At 35.6% G+C, this 25,686-nt stretch overlaps 1 protein-coding gene across 10 annotated transcripts in view; it reads left to right on the top strand.

Moving 5' to 3' along the window:
• The window catches only part of PTPN13 (protein tyrosine phosphatase non-receptor type 13), a 204,391-nt gene that overhangs the window by 138,258 nt on the left and 40,447 nt on the right, over positions 1–25,686 (top strand). For 6 of the 10 annotated variants that reach the window (XM_036026875.1, XM_036026903.1, XM_028505528.2 and 3 more), the window contains 11 exons: positions 8,298–8,387; positions 8,694–8,801; positions 8,972–9,103; positions 12,865–13,328; positions 14,339–14,485; positions 15,697–15,790; positions 18,438–18,523; positions 19,207–19,369; positions 20,753–20,967; positions 21,089–21,187; positions 22,363–22,727. In XM_036026875.1, the coding sequence (XP_035882768.1) occupies positions 8,298–8,387; positions 8,694–8,801; positions 8,972–9,103; positions 12,865–13,328; positions 14,339–14,485; positions 15,697–15,790; positions 18,438–18,523; positions 19,207–19,369; positions 20,753–20,967; positions 21,089–21,187; positions 22,363–22,727 (1,963 nt within the window). The remainder of the gene's footprint in view (positions 1–8,297; positions 8,388–8,693; positions 8,802–8,971; positions 9,104–12,864; positions 13,329–14,338; positions 14,486–15,696; positions 15,791–18,437; positions 18,524–19,206; positions 19,370–20,752; positions 20,968–21,088; positions 21,188–22,362; positions 22,728–25,686) is intronic. The other 4 variants (XM_028505529.2, XM_036026879.1, XM_028505531.2 and 1 more) reach the window with 2 other exon arrangements.

Here is a 25,686-nt window from a genome sequence, read left to right as displayed (position 1 = left end):
AACAACTTACACTTGGGCCCTAGTTATGAAGACCCTAGCACATATACTTGTGATGATCAAGTGCCTTACATGGACTGAATTTAGAATACCTGTGTATCTAAATAGCTCAATTATTAAAATGTCCATAATGGCGGCAATTATTGTCTAACAACTACTGAATGCTTACAGTGTACCAAATACTGTATGTTTATTTAATTTCCATAATAACCCTATCAAGCAGGGGCTAATATATTATTTCCTTTTCACAAATGAGAAACCAAACCATAAAGAAGTGGAATTGTACAGAAAGTCATGGAGCTAGCAAGTGCCTATGCCATGATTTGGATGCAGGAAGTCTATTTCCAAAGCCCATGCTCTACTTCACTCTTTAAACTGTCTCCTAGCATAGTAATACCTAATTATATTTATAGGTATTATCCTAACAGCTAAGATTTTTTAAAAGATTTTATTAATTTATTTTTAGAGAAAGGGGAAGGGAGGGAGAAAAAGAGGGAGAGAAACAGCAATGTGTGGTTGCCTCTCACACATCCCCTACTGGGACCTGGCCTGCAACCCAGGCATGTGCCCTGACTGGGAATCAAACCAGTGACCCTTAGGTTCTCAGGCCAGCCCTCAATCCACTGAGCCACACCAGCCAGGGCTAACAGCTAAGATATTTAAAGACACTGGATAGTAATTTATTCAGAGGTAAGAACTTGAAATGTGTTTTAACCTAGCTTCTGATGAAAAAGATTATGGATTTATATTGTGTACCACATTAACAGTATATGCAGAGTGGTTTCTCTGTTTAAAACTTTGTGTGTCCACCTGTCCCCTACAGAAGAAGGGTTGATCCACCTTCCTATGGATGTGTATCCCAGTTAGACTGCAGACAAGTGTATGGTTTCTTCAAAATTATCTTTGAATCTGCCCAATTAGCCCTGAATTAATATTCTGTTGAGAATTGAGTTTCACGTAATAAAGCATGGCAAACATGTTTTTCCAAGTAAAGTAACTGATGATCAAAAAGTTAAGTACTTGCCCATGAATCAAATTTATCACCTCTTATTCTGTTTTCAGTGTTTCTCCTTACTGGTCAGGATTATTAGAAGAAAATTAGAAATGAGCATCAGTTAATATTGATTTATTCATCACTTAATATAAGGACCAACAAATAAAATTTAATTTTAAACTTATGACTTTCAGAGACTCTTGAAGAAGGTAAAACTTGAAAGGGAAGATAAAAGAATAAGGGGATGAATCTTCTAATTTCATGAAACAGATACAGGGAGGATTCTAACTTTTTATTGTAATTTTTTAAAAAGTTGGTTAGTCTTTCAGAAAACACACATTATATTTCCTGCTAAGTGAGTAAAAACAAAAATGTAGAACTTACGCAAGAATTATATAAAAGTGGTTTTTAGTGTTTCCCATTTTACTATAATTCAGGATCATTATACAATTGAAAAGTAATTTTTATCTAGACTTGTTACCTTTCTTCCTGTTCAAACCACAAAAATGGGGTTGAACACTCTTAAAAAAAACAAAATGCAGGGAAAAAAACATCATGTGAAATAAGTTATTCTGGTACAGAGGAACTTAGTACAGACGGTAAAATAACCTTTTCTCTTAATATTAAATCTGGTTATTATTTTATGGCCAATGTTTTTAAAATATATTTTATGGGTAATGCTATTACAGTTGTCCCAACTTTTCCTCTTTGCCCCCCTCAACCCAGTACCCTTCATTCCCTCTAGGCACCCTCCACCCTTTAGTTCATGTCCATGGGTTATGCATATCAATTCTTTGGCTTCACAATTTCCTATACTGTTCTTAACCTCCTCCTGCCTATTTTGTACTTACCACTTTGTACTTAATCCCTGCACCTTTTTCTCCATTCTCCTCTTTCCCTCTCCCAAATGATAACTGTCTAATCTCCATATCTATGATTGTTTTTGTTCTGCTTGTTTTCTTTGTTTTTCTCAGTTCAGTTGTTGATAATTGTGAATTTATTGCAATTTTAATGTTCATAGTTTTGATCTTTTTCTTAAATAAATCCCTTTAATATTTCATACAGTATGGGCTTGGTGATGATGAACTCCTTTAGCTTTACCTTGTCTGGGAAGCACTTTACCTGCCCTTCAATTCTAAATGATAGCTTTGCTGCATAGAGTAATCTTGGATGTGGGTCCTTTTCATCACTTGGAATACTTCTTTTTCAGTCCCTTTTGCCTGCAAAGTTTCTTTTGAGAAATCAGCTGATAGTCTTATGGAACTGTCTTTGTGGATAACTATCTGCCTTTCTCTTGCTGCTTTTAAGATTCTCTCTTTATCTTTAAGCTTTGACATTTTAATTATGGTGTATCTTGTTGTAGTTCTCTTTGTGTACATCTTGTTCTTGAATCTCTGTTTCCTGGACTTGTATGTCTATTGCCTTCACCACATTAGAGAAGTTTTCTTTTTCTTGCTGTTTCTCTTCTCCTTCTGTCACCCCAATGATGTAAATGTTGGTATATTTGAAGCTGTCCCAGAAGCTTCTTAGCCTATCCTTTTTCTTTTTTGGGGTGGGGGGGATTTTTTTCTTCTTGATGTTCTGATTGAATTTTTTTTTCCTTGTGTCCCAAATCATTGATCTGATTCTTGGCCTCATCCACTTCACCGTTGATTCCCTGTAAATTTTTCTTTATTTCACTTAGTGTAGCCTTCATTTCTGCCTGGGTCTTATGCTGTTGAATGATTAGTTCCTTGAGCATCCTTTTAACTAGTGTTTTGAACTCTGCATCTGATAGATTATTTATTTCCACTTTATGTAGTTCTTTTTCTAGAGTTTTGTTCTGTTCTTTCATTTGGGCCATATTTATTTGTTTCCTCATTTTGGCAGCCTCCCTGTATTTGTTTCTATGTATTAGGTAGAGCTGTTTTGACTCCCTCTGTCAGTAGCATTGACTAATGTAGAAAAGCGCACCTGTAAGTTGGATAGGGTGGAGCCTTAGGGAACCTTTAGGCAGAGCAACCCATGTGAACCAGGTTGTTGGAGTCTCAGATATGGTGCCACCCACTCTGTGACTGTGTTTAGGGGAGGACTCAGAAAGGGAATAATAGCCACTGCCTGGCCTCTGGTGTTTTCCTGGGAGGAAGCTGTAGCCCAGCACTTACCCTGATGCTAGTTACTTCACTTTCTCCCTGTATGACACTAGTGTCCTTCAAGCTGCTGCCCCAGTACACCAGCCCAGAGGAAGTCAGTCTGCGTAAGTCCTAAGTCCATTGCAGACCCTTTAAGAGGAGATGCCTGAGAATCCCATAGTTTCTCTGCCTCCTAACCCCTGCTTATTTTTACATTCAGATGTTATGCAGACCTGTCTTATAGGCATTGGAACCTGGGCTGGGTGGTCTGGTGTGTGGCTGGGTTCCATTACTTCTGAGATATCCTTTTGATTTTCATCCACCACACATGGGTGCAGGACCACCTGTCCCCACGTCTCTGCATCTACGCCCATCCTACCCATCTGAATGAATGCGACTTCTTTAATTCCTTGGTTGTTAGACTTCCATACAGCTCAATTTTCTGACAGTTTTGGTTGATAGTTGTTTCATAGTTTAGTTGTGATTTCTGATGTGGTTGTACAAGGAAACCAGCTGTATTTACCTGTGCCTCCATCTTCTTATGGCTGATCTTTATTCCAAGTAATAAAATGTTGTACAAACAGAAGGGATATTGTAAAACATACTTTGTTTACTCAAGTGTCAAGGAGTAATGTGATTTTAAATGCTAGGTTTTTTTTCCACCTAAAGTTTAATTGAAATATATATGCAAAGTTAAAAGTTACAATAAAAATAAAAGTTCAAAGTGCTACAGAAGACTCAACAGATAAGGGAATTAACCAGAAGTAAAAAAATAGAATCAACTAAATTGAGGACCAAAAGGAACTTTAAAGTTTATCCAAACCAAGTCTTTTTATTTTATGGATGAGTCAAATGAGTCCCCAGAATGTTATATAGCCCCAAACACTCAGATATTTAGTACTAGCAGAAATAAAACACCAGAGTTTCCATGGTCCTCTTACCACCAGAGTAGTTATTATATTAGTAGTATAACAATGAAAAGTACCTCTCTTTGTTTATATACCTACATGGTACTACTACTGACCCATCATCCCCAGGATTTGGAATGAATCTTTTCCCCTAGGGTGAATGATGGATATATCTAAAACCTTCTCTACCTGTAGTCCAGTTAATCTTAGAATCAATGGCATGAAGCTGCTCTGTAATTGACAAGGGTCTATATCTATAACCAAGAAATTAGTTTGTTTTGCAAAAAAAATGTTGACTGATTGATGAGACAAGATGGGGCGAAAGTAGCACAGTTGTGAGTATGCAAAACAGTTTATTCCTGTATTATTTATTATTGTATTATTTTCCACACACACAACTGTAAATCTACTTTTGCCCCACCCTGTATGGCTTTGGCCTTATTAGAAATATGATCTTACCAGGAAATTCAATTAGTTTACTCATAGATATACTAATTATTAGTACCTACAGTTATTCTAGTTAGGGACTATAGATGTTCACATGAATCTTACGAGAGATGAGAAAGGCAGCATTGGGACAACAGTCTCTAATGCAGAAAGGGTATATATTTTATTTCTAAATTATGCATTTATTAGATTTAGATATCTTCCAGGTACATTATTGAGAATGACACTGATAGTTACATGATAATACAGCAGGAGAAGTGGAAAACACTCAGAGATGTGGAAATTTCAAGTTGAGGCCCTTTTTTTACTGTAAAGTATTTACAGAATTTGTTGGATCATACAGTATGTTAACGGGGAAAAAAATAAGGATTTAAAGATAAGTAATGTATTTTTCCATGTGTATGTGCAGTTTTTTGCCCAAATTTTTGAAGGAAAATAAGGATGCACATTATGCATGGGTAGTGCCTGGATTGCTTTGTATCTATTCCTGTGTTTTGTAATTACTTGTTACATAAAAATTTTTGTACCATAATATATTCAAAAATAAATTATAAAATTCCATAATAATATGAAAAACAAGTATCCAAACATAAATAAATAAATAATTGAATTAAAAATTTAAAATGAAAGATATTTTATTTAAACTGTCCAAAAATGTTGGGTTCACATTACATACGGGAGCCCATTATACATGGCAAAATACAGTACTCCTTGAATATTATTGTTTGTTTCCATATAGAAATTAACTCAGAAATGTTTTGGTACTTGAAGTTTCTAGCTACCTTCACTTTCAGGGATTCATAAATTCTATTCAGTCCCCATTACAGTCCATAAATGCCTTTATATTTCATTGTCATGTATTATATGCTCTCAGATACGTCCTCCTCCCTCTTTTTTTAAACCAATGGAAAAATATTTGAACATATATGTGAATATAATACAAAGATAAATAAAAACTCGGCATGTACTCAGTACTACTAGTAACATGAAGTTGCACACCAACATTTTTCCTTCCTTCTGTCCTTGAGTTAATAAGTCCTTTTATATGAGGGTGGACTGTGATGGGGAGGACATATCACTGCTAAAAAGAGTAGGTTAGCAAAGCTTCTGTTTCCAGAAGAATAGTCAAATCCACCCTACTCAAGTCTTGTACTCTAGCCTAACTCAACTATGGCATTTCCCCAGAACTCTCTCTGCCTTCTTTCCATCTCGACTTTTGCTAATGCCTTAGTAGTTGCTGTATAACCATCTCCATAATCCACTCGTTAAAATCCTACCTCATTTCCTTGAAATCTTTATTTTTGGCAGGAAGAAGCCTCTCCTTTCTTACCGATCTTACTCATGCCTTTGCTATGCAGCTGTTTAACTGATGGTCTTAACAACATTCTCTGTATCAGTCAGGCTAGATCTTTGCTCCTCTAGCAAACGTTTGGTCTCATTCAGCTCACATTTACTATGCTAGCGGCTTTCATATACATTATTTCATTTTATGTTCCAAAATTACCCAGTGAGGGACTTTCACAAGAAAATTGTTCAGTAAACATTTGAAGGATGAAAGAATAATTGAATAAATGAATACTTAAATGTCACTGGTGAATCCTTGAATATGGAAAGCTTAAGCTGTTGCTTATTGTTAGGAAAGTAAATATGTAAAAATAGTTCAATTTTAGTGTGAGTGTGTGTGTAATCCAATAATGTTTACCTAGGATATATCTTAAACACACTTATCAGCCAAATAAGCAATATAAATAGCCAATCTTATTAGTGCATATGTTGGGAAAGAAAATGGCATTTTTATTCTTTGAATTGATATCCCTGACTTTCTAGCAGATGATACTTCCAAGGAACATAAGGAATATAAGTTTTATAACTGAAGGCAAAAACACTCTATATAAAGTGAATGGACTTTGTCTTCATGATGGTGACAAAAGTTCGCGTTTAAATATTTAACGTGACCTCTCTCTCTTATTTGTTTTATTTTATTTTATGGGTTTTATTCTGCTGTATTTTGTATTTGATTCTAGCTGAAAACTAGAATTTATTGTCTATTTTAGGATAAAAGCATCTTGGATGTTTAGATGATAATATTAAGCTAGGCATTAAGTAACCCGTGGAGTTTATACTTATACACATATACCTAATATGTATATTAAGGCTCTTCACAACATTGTGCAGTGATTTGGGAAAAGGATTTTAATTAATTAAGAATACTGAGTTACTCTTTACTCTTACTGATTATAACTAAGTTTATAACTGAATTTTGGTCAAAAGAGAAACAAAATGGACATGTACACTACAGGGAGCTCCCTGTAAACATGCAGTTATACTTGATGTTTAAGGGACAAGGTTAATTTACTTCAGAGAACAAATAATTGTTTGTATTTTCTGAAATTAAAGGGATTTATTTCTAGAATACAAGTATCACATATATCATTTAAGCATTAATGTATTACAGTAAACTTACTACTTTTTTTATAACAGTACAATTTTAAATCCATGTGTAAATTATATGTTGGCAGATAATTTCTAATTTTTACAAAGCTCCAATATATTTAAAAACTCTGTAGAGATGAATTTAAAGGTTTAGTTTACCAAAATATCTTTCTGATTGATTGTGTTGGAGTCATTTAGCACCATTATCACCACCACATGCACAGAAGTTTGAACTGTCAAATTATAATTGATGTTAAGAAGGTATTAATTTGCTAGAGCTGCCATAACAAGGTCCCATAAATTAGGTGGCTTAAACAACAAATTAAATATCTCACAGTTCTAGAGGCTAGTAGTCTGAGATCAAGGTGTAAAGCCTGCCCTAATAACCTCATTGCAACTTAATTATCTCTTTAAAAACCTATCTGCAAACATGGTCAGATTCTGAGGTGCTGGACTTTAGGGCTTGAACATATAAATTGCAGGAGAGAAGGGGGAGAAGGGTCACAATTCAGCTTAGAACAAGAAGAGAGGTGTCACTGGTGAATCCTTGAATTCAAATGGTTGGATTGCTAAGTCCATGAAGAATTGTTTGTTATTAAAATGACAATTAAGTGACATTTATTTGTTTAACTTAGGAGCTATTTATGAATGATTAACCTACTTAAACCAAGTGGAAATGAAAAGTTAACTGTAGTGTTTAGCATTTATCAAGTACAGGCGACATTTTGCAAGGTAGCGATACTAGTTATAATGTTGAACAAATCATGAACTATCATTCCTCATGCACAAGACATTGATTAAAGATCTCTTTACCTACTTCATGAGATTGTTCCACAAGTAAAATAAGAAATAAAGTCCTTTGAGAATGTAAATGTGCTAGAAGAGTCATTATTGAAATTTCTAGAAATAAATCATTTTTCATTGCTATTTAACTCTAGAACTTACCATGAATATTTCAGTTATTATAAATAAAAATGTCAACTACTTATTAATAGGAAATTCTGAATGTATTGAGCATTGTCAAATTCAGGAAGTCAATGGTGATGCAACAGAAAGACACTTATGGAGTCGGAAAACCTTGCTTTAAGATTCGGCTCTTGCGAGTACTAGCTGAGTTAAAGCCATTCAAATTATTTAACCTCTTGAGATTTATTTACTAATTTCTAACAAATGTATCTATATACAGAAAATCGTGTGTAAGGAATAAATGTGATAACATAGTCATTTTGTAAACTGTGAATCACTATCAAAACATAAGATGGTGGCATATTATTTAAAATATAAATTTATAGTGAATGAGCAATCTGTTAATGAGTGTTGTTAATATTTAAATTGGAACAAGCAGACAGTCTTAATACCTGAGCATGTTGTGTTTATTTTCTCTTAAAATTAATACATTTTCAATAGATGGCCTACACAAAAGATGGAGCATAGCATCTTCACCAGAAAGGGAGATCACGTTGGTGAACCTGAAAAAAGACGCAAAGTATGGCTTAGGTAAGTCACTGTGAGATTCTTAAAGCCCATAGCATAGCATTGGCATCGAGACACAACCTACTTCTGATCAGGACACTGGCTGCCCACTCACAGCACCTCACCCCACATGCCCAGTCAGGAAATACCAAAGCTGAAATGCTTACAAGCAATACTTTCACCAGATTTAACGGTCCCATCTCGCATGTGTTAACTATTAATCACATTTGCTATGACAGTCTCCACACTTCTATGTGTCAAACAGGCTAATTGTTAGTCACTGAAAACACCAGTATAATCAAGATCTTTTTAAAATGTGCTATTTCACAGGATTTCAAATTATTGGTGGGGAGAAGATGGGAAGACTGGATCTCGGTGTATTTATTAGTTCAGTTACTCCTGGAGGACCAGCTGACTTGGATGGATGCTTAAAGCCAGGTACTTTACATTTTGGTGATTTCCTGAGTGCTTTACTGTTTGGCACGAATTTGCACAGATGTCAAAAGTGGAACTTGGACAAAACAAAAATAATGGGAGGAGTGACATTTCTAATATTTAGAATGAGTTTTTCTTTGTCATTGAAAATACTGGATTGTCTATTTTTACAGGAGACCGTTTGATATCTGTAAATAGTGTGAGCTTAGAGGGGGTCAGCCACCACGCTGCAATTGAAATTTTGCAGAATGCACCTGAAGATGTGACACTTGTTATCTCTCAGCCAAAAGAAAAGATATCTAAAGGTAATACAAACGTTGCTTAACTGTGTTCTGTTTCATTTTCATAAGAACCTCAATACTTTGGTCCAATAAATTGGATTTAAACTCATTTCCTTTCTGGAAATTTTAGATGTATAGGGCTGATTGTTTTAATTTTATGGGTCACTATAGCTTTTTGATTTATTACTTCTATGATTTTCTGTCTCATTCCTCTTTAGTAATACAGTTGACCCTTGAGCAAACCGGGGGTTAGGAGCACCAACCACCCACATAGTTTAAAATCCTTGTCTACCTTTTGACTTTCCCAAAACTTAAGTTTTCTCCACTTACAGGATTGGTTCCAGAGCCCCCATGGGTACCAAAATCCAGAGATGCTCAAGTCCCCTTTATAACATGGCATAGATCAATGCATACAGTTGGCCCTCCACATCTGCAGATACCCAACCACAGGTCAAAAATAGTGTAGGTATTTATTGAAAAAAATTGTGTATAAGTGGAACCATGCAGTTCAAACCTGTGTTGTTCAAGGGTCAGCTGTTTCTGAATAAAAATGGATTTGCTATGCAAAATTGATGGCACTTAAGTATTGAACAGATTCTCCTGACGACTTGTTTTCCATCACTTAGACCAAATCAGAAATGAAATTCTTTATCATTGCCTATGTAATACAAAACACAACACATAAAAACATGACGTCTATGAAAGCCTGTTCTGAACCAGATTATAAAAAGGAAAGGAGAGTAACATACAAGCAATTTCAAAACAAGACCATATCATTTTGTCTCAGTCCCTACCATTGGCATGTTATGGGAGAAAAACCACTTGACGAAGATCAGATGACTGAAGTTTGAGCCACGCCTGAGTCACTTAGTAGCTGTATGACATAAGTCCTCTTCAGCCACAGTTGTTTTTTTCTTTAAAGAGGAGACACCTTGTCTGCCTGGCATCCGAGTTGTTATGAGGATCACGTGCAGGGCACTGTTTGTGAAAGAAGCATTCACTGCACTTGTAGTCCGGTCCAGTGTGATGCAGTGGGCAATGGGAAGGGCCACGGAGTCTCCACCACTTAGCACTGTGTACCTGGAGTAAATCGCTTGAACTTGCTAAGCCTCACTGTGCTCATATATCAAATGGTGAATATAAAAGTGCTTATCTTGTAGATTGTGAAAATTAAGATAATGCATGTGAAGACTTAGCACATTGTACATATTAAGCACTTAAATGTGAGATTCAGCTGTCATTATTAACAGTATTTTTCAAAAACATTAATGTGCTAGGTACATGTAAATTACTTTGATTCCAAAGATACTGGGAAACGTAAAATAATTAGAAATACATTAGCTAAAAATCAAGTTTAGATGCAAACGACTGTTTTCATCTTTTATTCACTAAATATTGTATACATGTGTGTATATATATAATATGTATGTATGTAAATAATATTTTCAACACTTGTTTACTGTGAACAAACACAACAGGTAAAAAAGTACCACCACTGCCCCAAAGAGCCTTGTAACCTGATTGTAGTCTCGGTCTTTGGCAAAGGAAGAAAATGTAGCATATTTCTGAGTTTTAAGCAACCAAGACCCAAAAAAGTAGAACGTTGAGTTCCATTACTTACCATTATTCTGGGCAAAGAAATATGAATTCAGAAGAAACTCATTTTGTCCCTGAATAAAGTCCTAAGACTTCCATCTGAATTTTGTTTTTCATAGATGTTCTATAGAAAATCTATTCATTTATTCAGCAAATATTTACTAGTGCCTATGACATAAAAGACACAGAACCTCTACCCTCATGACACTTTACTAGGGGACACAGCTGCTGACCGACTCTAACTGTGACAGATGTTAAGAGGAAGTCCAAGCACTTAACAGAGGGACATAGGAGGGAATCTATAAAGCTTTCTTCTTAGCAGACTTTCATGTGGTTATTTTATCTTTTACTGTCTATTCTCAATAAAGTTAAAAGCATAATGTTAAAGTATAGCTCTGTGGGATTGTTCCTTCAGAAGGTCATATTAATCTTTTCTCAGTGTGTAGCTATACTGTAGTGTAACTTGAAAACAGATAAAACTCCAAGAACATAGACCATTACCAGTATCTACCTCAGGCTGTCACTCTCAGTTATCAATTAGCAGAGGTCTTTATTTTTTCTTTCTGTTTTCCATTTTTTTAAGTTATAGAATATGCCCTAGTTTATTTCAGTGAAGCCAATTTATACAGAAACCTATGCCGTAAAAACTAAAAGTCTCCATTACAAACAATTATAAAGGATATATGGACAACAACAGTGGGGAGTGGAAATGGGGGAGGGAGGCAGGGAGGGCTGGGGTGGTGGGAAGGGGTGGTAGGGAGGGGTGGGGGAAAAAGGCGGAAAACTGTACTTGAACAACAATAAAAAAATAAAATAAATCACAAAATATATAACAATTAAAAATAAACATTTTGCAACCCGAAAATAAATAAATAAATAAATAAATAAATAAATATCTGCCCTGTTTCCTAGGGAAACTATTTGTTATGTATTACAGTTTTTTTAAAAAATAGTACATATACATACATCCATATATACACTTTTTAAACTAAACTGCAATTATTTTTATACTCTGAATATCAGTCTGTAACTTGTTAATATATTCTGGACATCCATGAATATATATACCTTTTTGATATGGCATTACATTTTGTTTCTGGGAATACCAAAATTGATATAATTTTCTCTTTTGTATATCCAGGTTAGCTAGAATTGTAATACATATGTCTCTGCAACAAATACACTTGTTTACATACCATTGAAAAATCTATGTATTTCTAGGTTAGATACCTAGAAGTAGATTGAGTATGCACAGTTAAATTTTTGACAAATGCTACCAGTTTGCCCAAGTTTTAGTAGTTTATTGTCAACCAACTAGATAGTGACAGTGTTCTTCACACCATCAGTGGTATGAGAACTTACCATTCTCATTTTTGTCAGGCAAATAGGTAGAAAAGTGCATTAAACTGCATATCCCTGACGAACAATGAGAATGTCTTTTCATATATTTATTAGTTATGAGGATTTTACTCCTAATACTCTTGTTCCATAGGAGTTCTAAACTTTTCTCATTGACTTAGAAATTCTTTGTATATTAAAGATATTAAGTCTTTGATTATTTTTTGTTTTGTTCCAAGTATTTTCTCTCTTGCTGCTCATTACTCTTCAGTTGTCCTTGACTTTAATTGCTACATAAAACTTTTAGTTTCTTATAAATTTGCGCCTGTAATTCTTTTGCAAATGTCCTGTGTGGTTTGTGTCTTACTTAGGAAAGCCTTCTTAAGTGGCTTTTGATAAGAACTGTATATAAGATATTTGAAGTTACCTTTCTTGATAATAATTTGGAGTCCAAAAAAATGCAGCCTGGTATGGCAATATACAATAAATATATAAATAACCATTAAACATACAAAACAAGAAATTTTGGAGACCCAGATTAGTTAGGAAATCAATAAAGCCTTCACAGAGGAGACTCACTTGAAATAGGTAGAAATGGGGAGTTAAGGTGAAGGGGGTACACATTTCAATAGAGGTTGCCTAAAGAATGACCAGAAGGAGGAGCAAAGAAACAGAGCATTTACTACACTTGCTGGGTTCTTGTCATGAGTCCAGGCCCAGGTCAGGTGTGGTGTATGTGATATCCTGTCTAAAATCCGCCCACCAGTCCTCAGGGAACATTGTGCATGTGTGTAAGCACAGACATGTGTGTCACTAACCTGTTGTTTTCATTGATGGATTTTGACTTTTAGTGCCTTCTACTCCTGTGCACATTGCCAATGGCATGAAAAATTACATGAAGAAAGCATCCTACATGCAAGACAGTGCTATAGAGTCTTCTGAGGATCACCGCTGGTCACGTGGTGCCTTGAGGCACATCTCAGAGAGCTCTTTTGGGCTGTCTGGGGGGCTGAGGGAAGGAAGCCTGAGTTCTCAAGATTCTAGGACTGAGAGTGCCAGCTTGTCTCAGAGCCAGGTCAATGGTTTCTTCGCCAGCCATGTAGGTGAACGAACCTGGCAAGAATCCCAGCATGGCAGCCATTCTCCTTCTGTGGTATCCAAAGGCCCTGAGAAGAAGAGGACTTCTACTGACAGTAACCAAAGCAAAGCTAAAAAACCAGGCATTTCTGATGCAACAGATTACTCTGATCGTGGAGATTCAGACATGGATGAAGCCACTTACTCCAGCAGTCAGGATCATCAAACACCAAAAAAGGCATAGTTTAATTTCAATCTTTTTTTTTTAATTTAATAAACAACAGCAAATATATTACAGAGCAGGACAATCTACTATGAACTACTTACATTATTCTGGAAAAGAGGAATGATTTGTGTATTATGCTACTAACTGCTATTGCATTTGATGCTAACTTTCAGAGAAACTAGCAGCTTTGAATACTAACTCTAAAATGGCTATTATTCTGGGAACTTGTTACCTGATAATACAAAGGAATTTAATAATCAGATTATGATTGTTTTCTACAAGTTGTTTATCTCTTGTACACTTTCTGTTATAAGAGAATTTAATATCTGAAAATTATTGCTCCTAAATAGTTCATGAAATGGCCAGTTGACTTTATTATAGATAACCTAAATTCTTGTGAAGTTCTGATGTTTGGCAATAAGAGCAACAACATAGAAAAATTGCTCATTTCCTAGAAATGATACAAATTTAAACTCACATTCACAAGCAAATTCAGAATAGAACTTTAAGCCTTTTTTAAAATTAAAAACCAACATTCTTCATAAGAGGGTTATGTCCTTATAAATGAGACTCATCTATTGTGCCTATGTTTATATTGAATTTATAAACATAAGCAAAGTAAATATGGAGTCTACTCATCTTAAAATCTTCTAAGTGAAGAGCTACTGCTTAATACATATTGATTTTTTGAAGGGAATGGGAATGCTTTCCAAAAAGCTTTGGACAAAGATTATGTAAAAGCCAGGTCTGACCTGGGTCCTGGGCTTCCCTCTGCCGTGTCTAGTTGTTTGACTGGAAGCAAGCCCTTTAATCTCTAGACCCAGATTACCTCAACCACGAAATGTGAAGGCATTGGATTCTATGATCTAGGAGATCACTTCCAACCCTGATTTTTGAATCCACTCTATCCCTCAGTATCTTATTTTTTCTTAACTTTTCCCAAAAATACATAGTGAATCTTCCCATAGTAATTCCTTTTGAGTCTAACAAGAAATCCTTTTGTTTTTTTTTTCTTTGTTAAGGAACCTTCCTCCTCAATGAATACATCCAACAAAATGAATTTTAAAACTTTTCCTTCATCACCTCCTAAACCTGGAGATATCTTTGAGGTTGAACTGACTAAAAATGATAACAGCTTGGGAATAAGTGTCACGGTACTGTTTGACAAGGTTTTCAAATGTTTTCTCTTCTCCATTTCCAGCAGCCTATTGTATTCCAATTTATTATTCAATTATTTTGCTTCAAAAAGGAAACTTGTCAAATACTTTCAAAATCAGAAATTGAACCATATCTTAAAACCTTTTTAAAAACTTGAGTGTACTAGTCACTTTTTACTGCGGTTAAAAGATATTAAACAAATGCTACCTACCCCCCCAACAGGTTTCATACTTGCTTAATCTGACATAAGACTTGGAAAATATAAAATTAACAAGTATGTTTTGTATACATTTGATAGGTTCTGCACGAACATGGAATAATACGTTTTGACCTCTGTCATAAATTGAAGTCTAACATGCCCTTTCCATAATATATCTTAATTTTTAAACATGATTAGTATTTTAAAATTAGTTTCCCAAAGAATATATATATTTTAAGGTAGTTATAATATGAGCATAGACTACTTGCTAAAATTACTTTAGAATTTTTTAGTGAATATATTATACCCTAAATGATAACAGTATCATTTATGATATTTGAAGGATTTTGGTTATGAAAAGCAATCTAGAAACATTGCAGAAATTGAACTATTAGTATACTGATATCAAAAAGAAGGTATAATTGTCTAGCACTTATAAAAATAGTATAACTCTTTTTCCTTTTGCCCTTAACTTCTTTAGAATTTTATTATCTTCCTTTTGGGAAGAGAAATAAAACCTGTATATCCACTTGAGATGGAGAATCTACTCATTATCTCTTATCTGCACTATAAGCAAACTTCTCTACTAAAATCTTTCAAAATGAAAAAACAATTTTCTTTGACTCATGAAATTTGCTTTCAGATTAGCTAAAATGATCAGAAGTATATTATTCCATATGGTACTTTCTCTGTTAAGTTCTTACACTAATTTTACATACATGGATTGTGCTTTCCGAGTGCTCATAATGCATGGTGTAGCTTTACAAAGGAAAAATAATTCTTTATATAGTCAAGATCTGGAATGTAATTTTCTGAATAAAGAGTTTTCCTAAAAAGTAACTGCTTTAACATTTGGAAAACTTATCTAGAAATATTGCTGGGTTTTGAAGTAATTGCATGTGCTAACATGCTGCAGCTGCTTTCGCTGATAAATTGAGTGCTTTCTAGTTCTCAGATTTGAAAAATGGAGTGTGAACCTTTTTGTATTACAAAACGTTGCTTTATTTGTCTCTTTCCACTTAGGGAGGTGTGAATACCAGTGTCAGGCATGGTGGCATTTATGTGAAAGCTGTTATTCCCAAGGGAGCAGCAGAGTTGGATGGTAGAATTCACAAAGGTAGAGTATTTATGTGTGTATGGGAATTATATAGAGGATTATCACTTCAAGTAAGTAAGAAAGAGGAAGTTAATAAAGGCCTTCAAATTATTCATAATATAAAATAAGGATATATACAATTATTTGAAGACTTCAGCATTAAAACACTACTTGATGTCATTCCAAAACCACTTTTGCAGCTCATTCTCTAGTATCAGAAACTATCTTGACAATGTTTTATACTTTCTAAGATGCCAGTTACCAGAGAATGGGAGTGGGATAGTGCCCTTAGAAAAACACTGACATCTACATTTCTAGTAAGAACTAACCAGGTTAGTTCCCTCCAATTGCTCTGCATTTGTAGTTCAGTTTGTCTTTTACCATGATTTAAATCAATTTCACAATATATATATGTTGTTCTAAAATGTGTCTAAGATTAGACTTCCAGTCAAGATGGAGGTGTGCTTAAACACAGCCTGCCTCCTTGCATAACCACAGTAGAAATTGCAACTAGACTACAAAACAAATATCACCCAGAATCATCAGAAAATAGAGTTCTGTGGAAGTCCAACAATCAAAGAATTAAAAAGCCACATTCATCCAGATGGGTAGGAGGGGCAGAGATGTGGAACAGCCAGTCCCATACCCACATGTGGTAGATAAAAATTGGGAGGGATAACAAACAAAAAAAAAATCAGGAGGGATACTTCAGGAGTGAGGGATCCCAGCCCCACACCAGACCACCCAGCCCAGGGTTCTAGTGTCAGGAAGATAAGTCCCCATAACTTCTGGCTGTAAAAACCAGTGGGGGTTGGGGTTGTGGAAGAAACTGCAAGATTCTCGGAAGTCTCCTCTTAAAGGTCTTGCAACAGACTTAGAGCTTCCACAGACTCGCTACCTTTGGACTTTAGCACCAGGACAACAGCTGGAAGGGCACCAGTGGCAATATGGGGAGAAATTGTAGTGCTGGGTATCAGGGTGAGTGGCAGGAGACAGCTTCCTCCCAGATAAAACTCCAGAGGACAGGCAGTGGCACTGTCTCCTCTCTGAGTCTCCACACATACACAGAGGGGCAAAACAGGTTGTCCGCCTTGGTGATTACCTAAGGCTCCACCCCAACTAACTTACCTGAGTGCTTTTGTACAATAGGCTGCACTGCTAAGACAGGAAGTCAAAACAGCTCTACCTAATACATAAAAACACAGGAAGGCTGCCAGAATGAGGAGACAGAGAAATATGGCCCAAATGAATGAACAACACAAGTCTCCAGAAAAAGAATTAAACTAAGTGGAGATAAGCAATCTATCAGATGCAGAGTTCAAAACACTTGTTATTAGGATGCTCAAGGAACTCATTAGGTATTTCAACAGTACAAAAAAGACCCAGGTAAAGGTGAAGGTTATACTAAGTGAAATAAAAATGTGCAGGGAACCAACAGTGGAATGGATAAAGCCAAGAATCAAGTCAATGATTTGGAACAGAAGGGAAAAAAACTATTCAATGAGAACAGAAAGAAGAATCCAAAAAAACAAGGATAGGCTAAGAGCCTGTGAGACAACTTCAAACACACCAACATTGGAATCATAGGGGTGCGGGAAGGAGAAGAGGAAGAGCAAGAAATTGAAAACATGTTTGAAAAAAATAATGAAAGAAAACTTCCCTAATTTGGTGAAGGAAATAGACATACAAGTCCAGGAAACACAGAGTCCCAAACAAGTTGGACCCAAAGAGGACCACAGCAAGACACATCATAATTAAAATGCCAGAGGTTAAAAATAAAGAAGGAATCTGAAAAGCAGCAAGAGAAAAGCAGAGAGTTACCAACAACGGAGTTCCCATAAGACTCTCAATTGATTTCTCAAAAGAAACTTTGCAGACCAGAAAGGACTGGCAAGAATTATTCAAAGTGATAAGCAAGGACCTACAACCTAGATCACTCTATCCAGCAAAGCTATCATTTAGAATTGAAGGGCAGGTAAAGTGCTTCCCAGACAAGGTAAAGCTAAAGAAGTTCATCATCACCAAGCCCATACTATATGCAATGTCAACAGGACTTAAATATTTAAGAAAAAGATCAAAACTATGAACATTAAAATGATAATAAATTAACTGAATCTAAAAGACAAACTAAGCAAACAAGCAGAACAAAAACAAAATCTTAGATATGGAGATGATTTGGAGGGTTATCAGTTGGAAAGGGGTAGGGGGAGAATGGGGAAAAAGGTGTAGGATTAAGAAGTACAAATTGGTAGGTACAGAATAGGTAGGGGGAGGTTAAGAACAGTATAGGTAATAGAGTAGCCAAAGAACTTATATGTATGACCCACGGACATGAACTAAGAAGGGGAGTTGATGGAAGGACTAGGGGTACCGGGTGGAAGGGGTCAAAGGAGGAAAAATTGGGACAAAGAATAATCAATAAAATATGTTAAAAATTAGTAATTAAAATAAAGAGTTTTACAAAAATATAAAATAAAATGTACCTAAGATTAGCCATAGAATTGGGAATGAAATTAAATATATATTAAGAAACTGTGACATAATGTTAACCAGAATTTGCCTGAGTCTCTCCTCAGCAAATTAATTAATACAAAATGATCATAGGGTATCAAAGAACATGATTGTATTTTATGATTTGCTTCTTTCAAACTGACTGCCTGATTTATAGGTGACCGTGTCCTAGCTGTCAATGGAGTTAGCCTGGAAGGAGCTACACATAAGCAAGCTGTGGAAACACTGAGAAATACAGGACAGGTAATAGATCAGTATACCAAATTTTTAAGATACCTTGGAAAAACATAACGTGTGAGATCTCCAAATCTGTTAGTCAAGAAACCAAGCCTGATTTATACACATATCATAGTATTTTTTTCTTCCAAATTAAGAAATACTATGACAAGATTTTGTTTTTTATTGTTATTGTTTTATATGTAGGAAACTGACTTTTTGTGTCATATTTAGCCTTAATATTACCAGAGATCTGACAGGAAGAATGATGGAGATTACATTTTTTTTCATCAGCATCTACAAATATCTAGTGATTTTAATTCTCATCATTCTTTATCCCAAAGGCTAAATTTATTTTTGCTCAATTACAGTATGAGTCAGGGAGATTACCACATTATTTATAATAGTCTACATATTATACTACAGTGGTGATTTTATTCTAATACCTAAGTTTTCTATAATATGTTTGTTATTTTTATAATAGAACTTTTTCTTTTAATCATTTTTCTTTTTATACAGAAAATAGTAAAAACTTGATTTTGAAGTTTTCAATCCCTTGCTTTTGTACCTTGGTTTTTTTCTGCCTCTATTTTGGTAGACCAGGTATTTACTTAAAATGATTTTATACTATCAATTATACAGAGTCCTGAAAATTTATGTACTTTCTTATAATTATTTTTAGTTAATAAAGTGCTTTTTCATTTGTCCAGTTGGTCCATCTGTTGTTGGAAAAGGGACAGTCTCCAGCATCCAAAGAACATGTCCCTGTAACCCCACAGTGCACTCTTCCAGAATCAGATGGCCAAGGTCAAGTCGCTGAAAAAATGATGAAGAAAATGACTTCTGTCAAAGACTACAGCTTTGTTACTGAAGGTCAGACCTTTGCACACTGCAGTCTCAGCTTTCACTTATTCCTGGCTTACTCAAACTTTGAGTTTTGCATGTTGGATCACAGTTCATACCTCTAATTACTCTTATCAAGTGTATATAATCTGATGCAGCACTACACTGAATTTTTAAGACATTTTTGCAGCTTTTAGAGTCTGAAAGACTAATGAAGTCATGCATGAAACATGTTATCATATAATACCTAAAATAGCTATAAAATTCAAAATGATATTTATAAGGGAAAAATATGAAAATATATAAACAATTGCTGCAAATAGCTTCAAACATTGAAACCTTGATGCTTACATTTTCTATAGTTCCATTTAACTTTATGGACTTGTCAAGCTAACCCCAATCCTGAGCTGAAATTAACCTAGTAGATCCCAGATACTAGTCTTGCTTAGAAACTTTGACAGCTCTTGGACATACCACTAATTGGTAATAAAATAAGAAAATTAAGAGTGATATAGTAGTGAGTTTTTCCTAAGGTCAAATACATTCATAATACAGAACTGTCCTTTATTCTCAGATTCCATTTATCTTGCTTTTCAGGGGCATAAATACCATTTACTTTATAGATAATAGTGGTGGTATATAGTCATTGTTTATCTTTTATTTTCAAATCCTTATTTCATTACACAAATGTCAGTAACACTGAATTAGTCCCCAAAATAAGGATGAAAAAACAATCCAGCCTATATTTTTCATGATTATAAAAGTAAAATTAGTATACCCTCTTGATCTCACTGCCCTATATTCTTTATTCCTTCTAACATTCTTTCTTTAAATATCTTTTAAAAAATTATCTTCTAATTATTGTTTTCAATTTTTTTGTTGAAAATTTTATCATAATGTTATTGCAGTTTACTGGATTATCTTACACTGTACCAGAACATGAGGATGCCATCTTTTCCATGCCCTTCTCTAACATTGGTTTTGCTCTTTCCATTTCTCTCTCGTCGTATACCTGAAATTCTCTTATTCTTCTCCTCTCCTGTATTATTTTTCTTCTTTTTGTGTCATTCTACAGTCTTTTAAAACACGTGGGATTAAAGCATAATTTCATTTCAGAACCTTCTTTTCAAAATCCCTGATTTCAAAATCCTCTTTTCTGTTCAAGCAGTTAGTCATGCAGTTTAGTTTATTTAGTTTAGTTTCTCATTGATAAGAAAGTATGAAATAGGATTTGATTACAGAATAAGAGTGCAATAAGTATATAAAACTGTCAGTTATGGTAGGAAAATCGGCTTTTAAAAATGTGTCCAAAAGTATATGACATTTTTATGTTCATATGTATACATAGCATGTTAAGAATATCTAAGTTTATATAGATGTATGTATGTATGTATGTTGTTTTTTTCTTTGCAGAGAACACATTTGAGGTAAAATTGTTTAAAAATAGCTCAGGCCTAGGGTTCAGTTTTTCTCGAGAAGATAATGTTATACCTGAGCAAATGAATACCAGCATCGTAAGGGTTAAAAAGCTCTTTCCTGGACAGCCAGCAGCAGAAAGTGGAAAAATTGATGTGGGAGATGTTATCTTGAAAGTGAATGGAGCCTCTTTGAAAGGACTGTCTCAGCAGGTGAGCCCCCAGCATGTGAAGTGTATCATTTAAATAGTGGGAGAGGTGGGCCTTTCAGAATGATTTGGTTATGGTGGTTTAACTGTGGCTTCATTTGTCATTCATGCCCCCCCCACCCCAGGAAGTTATATCCGCTCTCCGAGGAACATCTCCAGAAGTATCCTTGCTTCTCTGTAGACCTCCTCCTGGTGTGCTACCAGAAATCGACCCTGCTCTTTTGGTGAGACCTGTGAAAAGTAATTTATATTTTTATAGAATATCAATGAAGTGATTAATTCAGCTATAGTGATTTCATCCTTGTCTGATCTCCTGGGTTTTATCCTAGTTACTTCAGCTAAAGTATTATCTTGTGTGCATCACTTGACCTCTGGGTCCACTCTGTATTTATTATATAAAGTAATCTAATTCACCTTCTCTCCCTTCCAGTCCTAGAATTCCAGGATTCTGGGATTTTAGAAATTTGTTTCCCAAGCCTAATAGAAACAGACATAAAATAATGGTTATAAAAACCTTATGTTTGTATTTATTTCTTCATTGAACCAAAATTGGAAACATAATCCTCTTTCTAAGCAGATAAAAATGAGAATTATTTAAGATATTTTTGCCTTTATTTTTAATACTGAAATCATAGAGTAAGCATTACAGTATGCTTACTCTATGTAAGCATAGAGTCATTTCCCTTCCTTATGTCAAGGAATAGCTAAGGGATCCAAAACCTATTTTGATGGTTAATTATAAATTGCATACTGCTAGGTAAGAATCCATACATAGATGAATAATCATGCAAATGAAGAAAGACAGCTTTTGTCCTGTCTACTTAAAATCATGTTCCATTCCCAGTGAATGTGAGTCCTGGATATGAAAGGCGGTGGTGTGTGGCCCCAGAAGCTTTAACCCTTAGATCAGACAGAGGGGGTGTGTTAGAAGGATATAAATAGGAAAGTAACATTTCTGTCAGATCCATTATAAATAGCATTTTAAGAGACGACATTGATTAGGGTCACCGGTTGGGAACTGGTAGAACTCTCTTGATGAGTAAATATATTGATACAATCTTTCTGGAAAGCAATCTGGAAATATTTAACATGGTCTTTAAAAACATCGTATGTGCTGATTATAGAAAATTCTATTTCTATTATATAGAAAATTATAAGGAAATAATGAGAAACTCAAGTGAAATTCTACATACAAAGAAGTTCTAGAGTTCTATTAATAGTGTAAAGCTTTATACTAGGAGAATTCTGAAATAAATTAATGTAATAGCCATCTGTAGGATTATTATACAGTTTTATGCAGTTATTCAAAGCATATTTAAAGACCTCAGAAAATACTCATAAAAACCTAAAGTTAGTATAAGTTGTCACATTCTGATCTCTTTTAACATGTCCATTACAGACCCCACTGCATTCTCCAGCACAAGTACTTCCAAACAACAGTAAAGACCCTTCTCCACCTGCCTGTGCAGGGCAAGGCAGCAGCTCAGATGAAAATGAAATGTCTGACAAAGGCAAGAAACAATGTGTGTCCTCATGCAGGAGAGACAGTTACAGTGACAGCAGTGGGAGTGGAGAAGAAGACTTAGTGAAAGCTCCAGCAAAGATACCAAACATGAACTGGAGTTCAGCTTTGCATCAGACCACAAGCCACGCAGCATCACAGGCACAAAATCAACACGAGGCAACCAAAAGTCAAGAAGAGACCATCTGTACCATGTTTTACTATCCTCAGAAAATACCCAATAAACCGGGACATGAACACAGGTATTGTCAGTATTTTAATGCATTGTACTCAAAGCTACTGGTTGTCGTCAGTACCAGGAGCAGCAACACACATTTCTCTAGGAGTGAAGTGTGCCTTTGTGGGAAACTCTCAGTGATTAAATAGATGATGGCTCTGTTGGCTAACTGTTGTGACTGACAGTTTTAGTTAGCAAGCCACTAAGCTCTCTAGCCATTCAACCTGAGCCTTGCTGCTCTCTTCGGAATATTTACTAAAAATTGGGAAATTTGTTTGTATTTCACCATCATTCATTTTACTTCACAGAAAGAGAATAAACCTGTTTAGACAGTGATGAGGTGGGAGAGTAGAGAGTAGAAATATAAACAGGAGAGACTTCTGACCAAGATGGAGGCATAGGTAGATACACTGTGCCTCCTTGCACAACCAAAAGAAGGACAATGACCATTTAGAAACAAAAAACACCAGAACTAACAGAAAATCAAACTGTATGGAAGTCCAACAACCAAGGAGTTAAAGAAGACATACTCATCCAGAATGGTAGGAGGGGCAGAGATGGGCACGCAGAGAGGACTTTGTGCAAAGCGGCAGTGGAGGACCAAGGTGGGCAAGGTGGCAGCTGGTGGATTCATCACCAGATTGAGTGGGACACTCAAGGCTGTGGCTGGCTGGCAAGACTGCAGCGGCAACTGGTGGAGTGCACAATCCCACAATTGTGCGCAGATAAACCAGGAGGAGCAATTGGGGAGCCAGACAGACCGAGCTCCAATGCAGGGAAATAAAGCCTCAAACCACTGATTGCAAACATCTGTGGGGGGTTGAGATGGCAGCGGAGAAATTCCCTCACCAGAGAGTTCATTGGAGAGACTCACAGGGTCCTAGAATGTGCATAAGCCAACCTACCTGGGAGTCAGCAACAGAAGGGCAAAATTTGCTTATGGGTAGCAGGGAAGTGACTGAAAGCCAGCAGAGAGCAGAGCAAGTGCCATTGTTCCCTCTTGGACCTCTTCCCCACATACAGCATCACAAAGCAGCTATGTGGGTTACCCTGCCCTGGTGAACACCTAAGACTTTGCCCCTCACTACATAACAGGCACGTCAAGACAAAAAAAAAAATGGCCCAAACAAAAGAGCAGATCAGAGTTCCAGAAAAAAATACAACTAAATGACCGAGAGATAGCCAACCTATGAGATGCACAGTTCAAAACACAGGTAACCAGGACTCTCACAGAATTGGTTGAATTTGGTCGCAAATTAGATGAAAAAATGAAGGCTATGCTAAGTGAAATAAAGGAAAATGTACAGGAAACCAATAGTGATGGGAAGGAAACTGGGACTCAAATCAATAAAGTGGACCAGAAGGAAGAAAGAAACATCCAGCCAGAAAAGAATGAAGAAACAAGAATTCAAAAAAATGAGGAGAGGCTTAGGAACCTCCAGGACATCTTTAAATCTTCCAACATCCCAATTATAGAGGTACCAGAAGGAGAAGAGGAAGAGCAACAAGTGGAAAAGTTATTTGAACAAATAATGAAGGAGAACTTCCTCAATCTGGCAAGGGAAATAGACTTCCAGGAAATCCAGGAATCTCAGAGAGTCTCAAAGAAGTTGGACCCAAAGGGGAACACACCAAGGCACATCATCATTACATTACCCAAGATTAAAATGAAGGAGAGAATCCTAGAAGCAGCAAGAGATAAGGAGGCAGTTACCTACAAAGGAGTTCCCATCAGACTGTCAGCTCATTTCTCAAAAGAAACCTTACAGGCAAGAAGGGACTGGAAAGAAGTACTCCAAGTCATGAAAGGCAAGGACCTGCATCCAAGATTGCTCTATCCAGCATAGCCTTCATTTAGAATGAAAGAGCAGATAAAGTGCTTCTTCTCAGATAAGGTCAAGTTAAAGGAGTTCATCATCACCAAGCCCTTATTTTATGGAATGTTAAAGGGACTTACCTAAGAAAAAGAAGATAAAAAACATGAACAGTAAAATGACAGCAAACTCACAATTATTTACAACCACACCTAAAACAAAAACAAAAACAAACTAAGTAAACAATTAGAACAGGAACAGAACCCCAGAAATGGAGATCACATGAAGGGTTATCAACAGGGGAATGGGAGGGGGGAAGAGGGGGAAAAGGCACAGAAAATAAGTAGCATAGATGGTTGGTAGAAAACAGACAGGGGGAGGGCAAGAATAGTATGGGAAAAGTGGAAACCAAAGAACTTATATGTACAACTCATGGACATGAACTAAAGGCAGGGAATGTGGATGGGAGGGGGTGTGCAGGGTAGAGAGGAATGAAGAGGGGAAAATGGGACAACTATAATAGCATAATAAATAAAATATATTTTAAAAAGAGATTAATCTTAATATTGAAAAAAAGAAATATAAAGGGAAGTGGTAGGGAGGAAGGGGTAGAGAGTCCGCAAAACGTAGGCTATAGAAGACTACAGGAAATGGGGAACGAAGAAATAATTGAAAGCATAGAGGTATAGAATGACTACATCTATACCTCTAATAGTTATTTATACATTTTATTGTTTGGTTATGTTTTTGTATATATCTAGGTCCAACCATATTTATTCAAGTTTTTTTTCTATTGTATCATCCAAAATAACCATGGGAATTAAGTCTTATTTTTTTTTTTCTATTCTCTTATATTGAAACAAACATTAGGCTTCTGAAAACATTAGCTTCAGCCAAGAATTAACAATTAGGGATCAAAAGTATATTTATTTAATCTGTTTTACTGATGTGTGTATCTCAAAGAGCTTCAGAATAGAACCCAGAGAGAGAACAAAAACTGGTAAGGTTAGCATATAACAAGTGTGAAATAAATTCACAGCCCAGAATTTGGTAAAAAGTGGGTAGGATCTCAACCTAAAGCAAACGTGAACACTTGTTGAACATTTTCTGTTTGTGGCACAAATTTACTATATTGACATTGAAATGTATTTGAAAAATGGCTTGCTTTTT

Source organism: Phyllostomus discolor, chromosome 1 (genome assembly GCF_004126475.2).
Source record: "Phyllostomus discolor isolate MPI-MPIP mPhyDis1 chromosome 1, mPhyDis1.pri.v3, whole genome shotgun sequence".
In the NCBI taxonomy this organism is placed as follows: domain Eukaryota; kingdom Metazoa; phylum Chordata; class Mammalia; order Chiroptera; family Phyllostomidae; genus Phyllostomus; species Phyllostomus discolor.
Note: the sequence above shows the minus strand (reverse complement) of the source record. Positions and strands in the feature narration are given on the sequence as shown.